At 37.6% G+C, this 8,113-nt stretch overlaps 1 protein-coding gene across 1 annotated transcript; it reads left to right on the top strand.

The window, feature by feature from the left end:
• Window positions 1–4,153: 4,153 nt before the first annotated feature.
• On the top strand, window positions 4,154–5,074 carry LOC133066585 (olfactory receptor 8A1-like). Its single transcript, XM_061157811.1, has one exon. It carries the CDS (start codon window positions 4,157–4,159, stop codon window positions 5,072–5,074), a length of 918 nt encoding a protein of 305 aa, XP_061013794.1. The 5' UTR covers window positions 4,154–4,156.
• The last annotated feature ends 3,039 nt before the right edge of the window (window positions 5,075–8,113 follow it).

The raw sequence follows: 8,113 nt of genomic DNA on the forward strand, positions 1-8,113 counted from the left end.
TGTGTGTTTACTTGTCTCCAATGCAGATATATTGCTTTTGTACTCTTAAAAAAAGTTTCTGGAGATATAGCAATAAGATCCTTCATTGGCCTTAATGTATTATTTTAAGTTTACCTAAAATATAAAAATAAAGTTTCACCATGGCTGATTCATGTCAATGTATGACAAAACCCACTACAATATTGTAATTAGCCTCCAACTAATAAAAATAAATAAATAAAAAAATAAAGTTTCACAAAGAGACAAGTTATAGCCAGACAGCACAGTATGGTAAAGGCAAAACAGACTCATGGTTACAACTCCTGAGTTCTGGGTTCAGTTCTACTTTTCACAGCCATATGACTTTGGGTGAATTGTGTAATTTGAGTATCAGTTTCCAAGAACAGGAGTTTGCTAATGATTCCAGAAAGGATCAGATAGTAACTACTTTAGGCTCTGCAGCCCATAAGATCTCTGTTGCTACTCCTCAACTTCTGCCGTTCTATCAGGAAAGCAGTTTTGTGGCCTTTGTGTGCATGCTCAGTCACACCAAACTCTTTGCCACCCTATGGACTCTAGCCCCCCAGGCTCCTCTGTCCGTGGGACTCTCCAGGCAAGAATGGGTTGCCAGGCTCTCCTCCAGGGCATCTTCCCAATCCAGGAATCGAACCTGCATCACCTGTGTCTCCTATATTACATGGGAATTCTTTACCATCTGGGCCATCAGGGAAGCCCCCTGTGACTTTTAAGGAAGGCTTAAAATCTCAACCGTTCAACCTTGGACTATCATAGTGCTGGAGGTCAATGATATGTTAGTAAAAAAATAAATAAGCCAGAGAAAAGTAGTTTGATTCTAATCTTGTCTCTTTGCTATCTAATACCTCAGTTCTTAACATTTATAGTTTATCAAATGAGTAAAAGAAAATCTCAGCACTTAATTTTCAAATAGCTGATGATTTTCTAAATATCACTCTATAAATTATTTATAGTTTGTTTTGGTATGGGTAAATGGTGTATGTGATTTCAGCTTTACAAAGGTATGGCGGTTTTAGTGCCCAGAATAGGTTTTTCCACATGTAACTAAAAGATTGTGTATTTTGCTGCTCCTGTGTGGAGAGTTCCAAAAATGTCAGTTTGTGGGTATTTTCTCTGTCATTGCTAATCTTTCTACTAGTTCTGTCAACTAATTAAAAGAGTATTGCAGTCTCTAATGGTGGACCTGTATATTCTTTCTTTCTGTCAGTTTGGTTCATGTGTTTTGAAACACTGTTGATAAGTGAATTCATTTAGAAGTCTCATGTCACCTTAATCAACTGGCTTCTTTATCATTCTGAAATGTTCCTCCTTATTTCTAGTAATATTTCTCGCTTTGAGATCTACTTTTCTCGCTGCTGATATGGTCACTCTAGCTTTCCTTGCCTTGATATTTGCATGGTATATTTTTTTCTGTACTTATAATTTTAGCAATTAAAGTCTTTATATTCAAAGTGGATTTCTTGGAAAACCATACAGTTGGGTTAATGGCATTTATTCACTGTGAAAATCTCTGCATTTTCCTTAGACTATTTAAACTATTTGTATTTAAATCAGTCATCAAAATGTTTGAGCTTAAATCTGCCATCTTGCAACTGTCCTTTATTCCACTCTTTCTTTTTCCTTTCCTTCTTTTAGACTGACAGTTTTGATGGTTATATTTTGTCTCCACTATTAGCTTATTAGCTATAGATTTTTTATTATTTACTTGTTGTCCTACATTTTATAATATTCATTCTATCTAGATCTGTTCACCTGAAATGTGGCGTGGAATCACTGGTGCAATCATTGGGCTCACTATATATTTTTCCCTCCTCTCAGGAATCAGTTTGGTACTGCCTGTTGTCAGATGTCAGGAAATGATTGTTCATTGTGCCTCGTCTGCTTTTCTTGTTGTTTATGGTATAAATACAATTCCAGTATGAGTTCACCCTTCATGGGTGGAAGTAAGAAGCCCACTCACTAATTTTTAAGTACTTTAAATATGTTGTGAAATTTTCAGACTAAAAAAATATATATCATTTTCACTCACCTGCTCACCCATAAATTGAAATAACAAAAACTAAGATATGGATAGTTTTAAATGGTTATTTCATCCAATGACCAATCATGTTTAGAATTTGAGAAACTTTAACCGGAGTCAGAGAGGTGATCTTCCAGGGGCTTACATTTACCACTGACAATTTCTCAATAGAATCTACCAAATTACTTCCAGAAGTCAGTTTGCCAGAAGAAAAGTACTCTATGCTCTTATAAATTATGTTTCCTTCAGTTTTTTCTCATTGGGTGAAAAGGAAAATTGAAGAAAAGCCATCACAAGGAGATATGATACCCAGTGACAGGAACTGCTTCTCAAGACCAATTTTCAACTGCCATTTGACTTAGATGTACCAAGATTCCTCCCAGGGAGACTTTTGGGCATCTGCATATAATGGCCATGGCTAAAAATCTTCTCTGCATTGATCACAGGTTGACTCTAAAAACAGAAAACCATGCGTAGTCATTTTGAAATCAACACAAGGAATAGAAAAATGATGAAGCAACAAGAGAGACTGATTATTCTAGACGATACACTTGGTATAAGGAAAGAAAGTGGCCACGGATCAGCTAGCCACTAAGGACAGCAGGATTTAGCAAAAAAGGGGACAAGGGAAAATGTCCATGTACCACTCAAATGACTTTGCTCTTGATCTTTAGGTGCACTATATTCTATTTCTACCTCCATCTGCTCCTAAGCATGATCCAACATGAATTTTTCCTGAGTCTTTCAATGCAAGGGAGAGCAATCAATCTCAACCTCTTCCTCAGGAGCTTTATGTTACTCAGGATAAACTGCTTTCAGAGCCACAATTTCAAGCTACAAAACCATCTGATTGCAATAAACAAAAAGTTAAAGGAAAAATCTGTACTACCTTTGGGTGAATGTTGACACCTGCCCACAAACAGAGGACTCAGTGTCTAGAAAATGCCAGTAGGTCTGAATGACTGTAAGTCAGAACCTGACATACTATTTTTTAAATCTCATCAGGTGACTTTTACATGTAACCAAAACTAAAAACAACTATCCTAGGACCTCAGGTTCAATGAAAAATCAGGACAAACTCCAGATGCCTAATGAAACTTTATATTTGTGTAACAGTTGAGTATTTGGAAAATATTTCATACATATTATTCCACTACATTTTTTAATTTTGGAAATTGATACTGTAACTCCATTTAATTCTCAACTGTGGAAACTCATTTGTCACTCAGTGATTGAAGGGGCTCTAACTATCAGCCCACACTATCTCAGTGTAGGATAAGGTAACCACATGTTTTCATTTTACGGGCAATATTTTGAGATTACACAGATGCCCAAAGACTTTCTCTTTCTGGAGTAACATTCAACTGTAAACCTAGAAATAAAACACGAGAAACAGGAGGGTGTTAAAATCTCCAGGGGTGGCCGTTTTATCCCCACCTTCATATTCTTCAAGCCATGTAAAAATTATCTGAATCCTAGAAAATATTAGGAGTAAGTAATGTTAGTCACTCAGTCATGTCTAACGCTTTGCAACCCCATAGACTGTAGCCCACCAGGCTCCTCTGTCCATTGGATTCTCCAGGCAAGAATACTGGAGTGGGTTGCCATTCTCTTCACCAGGGAATCTTTCTGACCCAAGGATGGAACTTGGGTCTCCTTCACTGCAGGCAGATTCTTTACCATCTGAGCCACCGGGGAAGAAGGAGTAAAGATACAAACAACTAGGAAAATGTGAGTTCAAGATCACTCACCGAGGAACAGAAGCTGATACCTTGCCTTACCAGAAAGTCTCCTACACAGTCATTCCTCAGTATCTGCAGGAGCTGCTGTGCCATGCTCAACTTTCTTATAAGTTTGGGGGAGAGCGGATACATGTATATGTATGGCTGAATCCCTTTGCTGTCCTCCTAAAACTATCACAGCATTGTTAATTGACTATACTTCAATATAACATTTAAAAACTTTTTTAAATGCCATAATACAATGAAGAGAGCCTTTTGAGTCCTGGATGCTGTTGATTGAATCCTCAGATGTGTATCCAACTGGTACCAAGGGCTGACTCTATACAGCCTTTCACAGGCTCTTCTTTCTTATCTCCACAGGGCCCCCAAACAGAGGAGAATGGCTGCAGAAAATCACTCCACAGTGACAGAGTTCATTCTTGGAGGTTTAACAAGTCGACCAGAGCTCCAGTTCCCCCTCTTCTTCCTCTTCCTTGGGATCTACTCTGTCACCATGGTAGGGAACCTAGGCATGATAACCCTGATTTGTCTGAATGCTCAGCTTCACACCCCCATGTACTATTTCCTCAGCAATCTGTCCTTCGTGGATCTCTGCTACTCCTCTGTCATCACCCCTAAGATGCTGGCGAACTTTGTGTCAGAGAAGAACACCATCTCCTATGCAGGGTGCATGTCCCAGCTCTACTTCTTCCTGGTGTTTGTCATTGCTGAGTGTTACATGCTGACCGTGATGGCCTATGACCGCTATGTTGCCATCTGCAGACCTTTGCTTTACAACATCATCATGTCTCAAGGAGTCTGCTCCCTGCTGGTGGCTGGGGTCTATGCCATAGGATTCATTGGTTCAACCATAGAGACCGGCCTCATGTTGAAACTATCCTATTGTGATTCCCTTATCAGTCATTACTTCTGTGACATCCTCCCCCTCATGACGCTCTCTTGCTCTAGCACCTATGACGTTGAGATGACAACTTTCTTTTTGGCTGGATTCAACATCGTAGTCACCAGCTTAACAGTCCTTGTTTCCTATGCCTTCATCCTCTCCAGCATTCTCCATATTGCCTCCACAGAGGGACGATCCAAAGCCTTCAGCACGTGCAGCTCCCATCTTGCAGCTGTGGGATTATTTTATGGGTCTGCATCCTTCATGTACTTGAAACCCTCCACGGCCAGTTCCCTGGCCCAGGAGAACGTGGCTTCCGTGTTCTACACCACAGTGATCCCCATGCTGAACCCCCTGATCTACAGCTTGAGAAATAAGGAGGTACAGGCTGCCATCCAGAAAACTCTGAGGTGAAAACACTTTGAATGTAAATGTCATTATTTCTCAGGTTGAGAGTGGAATAGAAATATAGGGGAGTAACCCTCTAAAATTCACACACACATGAATGGAGACCAACCACTTCTCAACATGACTGATTGAATTTTTTCCATCTTTCCTTTCTCCCTTTCACATCTCTCATGTCTCTTGTGTCTGCTTGCTGGGTTTGAGTTCATGTTTTCTTCCTTTAGGGATAGTTTGGTTTTGGTTTTTTTTTTTTTTCTTTTGCTTGTCCTTGGCCCTCTGACAAATATGTATCCAACTTGACTGGAACATAACATAAATTAGAACTTTGAGCAATGAGTTTAAGAGGGTTGGTCATTGATTTATCCTCTTCTATAAAGAATATGTTATCCAAACTAATACTAATTTAAACTTGTAGTACACATGACAAATGGAGACGAATTTGAAAGTCACCAAGAAGTAGCAAATAGTCTTTCTCAACCAGATTTCTCCATTTTCTCTCTTATTATGCTGTTACTGTCTACTTATTACTGCCAAGGTTATTTAAATATTCCTTCATTCAATTAATGCCATCATCACCATCATAAGCATAGTATCATCATAACCATATCTAACACTTTTGGATGTTAGTCAATTGTTTGAGTGTTTTGCTAAATTATCTCATTTACTCAGATGAGGAAACTTAGATTTAGAGAGGTTAAATAACTTTCTCCAGATGACACAGTTGGTAAACAGTTAACACTGATATTCAAACCCACAACTCATCATACCCCCCCTCCCCCCACCCCTTCTCTTGGCCAAAGGCCTCTCTATGCAGCCTATCAGTCTTGGCATAATCATAACCTCTCAGTTTCAAACTTTTCCTGACAATACCTTTTTTGCCATTATTTTCCCACATTTCCCAGACAACCAAGGAATATTTGACATTCCTGCAGTCTTTTCTCCTTCCTCCATAACTGACATTCTGTGAAGCCAGTCAAGCTGACTCAGTAAATCCAATCAGCACTAGATAAAATGTCTTCCACCATTTGATCCAAACAATATCAAGGATTCATGTTAAAGAATTAATTCTCTTGCACAGCAAAATATTTGTGGGCATTCTTTTAATTGTAATTCATAATTATTTTAAAATAATAATAAAATAATGATTAGTTTTGTGTCATTTTATTTTAGGTGCAATACCTCAGTCCTCACTCAGACATGGAAAAATGAATAATTCTGAGTTTCTCTGAGATTTAACACTCTGAGATTTAAATGCTGATGGTAATTTTTTTCTGCTTTGTTTAATAGAGTTTCTATATTAGGTGCACAGAAAAACTGAGCAAATGATACAGAGATTTCCCATATGACATATAGTCATTATATGTATGAACATTATATACTGATCATTACTATAGTTTCACTGTTCTAAAAACTCTCTTGTGCTCTACCTGTTCATCCCTCCCTCCCACCAAATCCATGACAACCTTTGATCTCTTTACTGTTTCCTTGGTTCCTTGGTTTTGCCTCCTCCAGATTGCTGTAGATTTGACTTATATCACTTTGTACTATGCATTTAAGTTTCCTCCATGTCTTTTTATGGCTTGATAGCTTATTTCTTTTGAGCACTGAGCAATATTTTATTGCCTGGATATACCACAGTTTATTTTCCATTTACCAACTGAAGGACATCTTGATTGTTTCCAAGTTTTGACAATTAAGAACACAGCATGAGGAGATAATTGTGCAGACATAGGTTTCAGCTCCTTTGGTCAAATACCAAAGAGCACAGTTGTTGGATTGTGTGATAAGAGTATGTTTAGTTTGATAAGAAACTGCCAAACTGTCTTCCAAAGTGACTGTGCCATTTTCCATTCTCACCAGCAGTGGATGAATTCATGTTACTCTGCATCTTTACCAGCACATTCTAATAGGTGTGCAGTAGTATCTGACTCTCGTTTCAACTTGCATTTCCTGATGACAAATGATGTGGAGTATCTTTTCATATGCTTGTTTGCTATCTGTATATCTTCTGTGTTAGGTGTCTCCTAAAGTCTTTGGCCAATTTTTCAATCAGGTTGTTTCTTTATTTTCCATATGTTTGTTGAAATATATTTGACATATAACATTGTGTGAATTTAAAGTGTACACATGTTAGTCTGATATATTTTTATATGATTGCCATTATAGCAATAATTAACACCTCTCTCAAGGAAGCCTGGCCTGCTACAGTCCATTGGGTCACAGTCAGACGCCACTGAGTGACTGAACAATAACAGCAATACATTATATAGTCATCAGTTCGTTTCAGTGGTTTAAATGATTGAGTTTTAGTCTCTTAGCAAGTTTGAGGACTGTGATACAACACTTGCCTATTTTCACTGTGTTGTACATCATATCTCTAGGACTGACTTACTACTTATTGCAAGTTTGTGCCTTAAACATCTGTCTTATATCCCTACCCACCACCCCCCAAGTAACCACCATTTTACTTCTACAAGTTTGATGTTTTTAGATTCCACCTGTAAGTGATATGCAGTATTTGTCTTTCTTTGGCTGACTTAACATTTTTTAGCATCATATACTCAAAGTTCATCCAATCTTTGTATTAAATATTTTAGATAACAGTTCTTTATCAGATATATCTTTTGCAAATATTTTCATATAAACTATAGCCTGTCTTTTCATCCTCTTGACAATGTCCTTCTGTAGAGTAGAAATTTTTAATTTTATTGCAGTCCAGCTTCTCAATTCCTTGTTTTATAAATCATTCTTTTCATCTTGTACCTAAAAAGTCATTGCCACACCCAAGGTCACCTAGATTTTTCCAGTTACCTTCTAGGAATTTTATAGTTTTTTATTTTACATTTAAGCTTGGGATATTTTAAGTTAGTTTTTGTGAGCAATGTAAACTCTTGTGTGATTCATTTTCTTACATGTTGTACAGAACCATTCTTTAATAACACTATCTTGGCTCAGTTGTTTGTTTGTTTGTTTTTCTTTACAAAGGTCAATTGTCAATGATCAGTTGTCTATATTTATATGGGTCTATTTCTAGGATCTCTATTCCAT

Source organism: Dama dama, chromosome 2 (assembly GCF_033118175.1).
Source record: "Dama dama isolate Ldn47 chromosome 2, ASM3311817v1, whole genome shotgun sequence".
In the NCBI taxonomy this organism is placed as follows: Eukaryota; Metazoa; Chordata; class Mammalia; order Artiodactyla; family Cervidae; genus Dama; species Dama dama.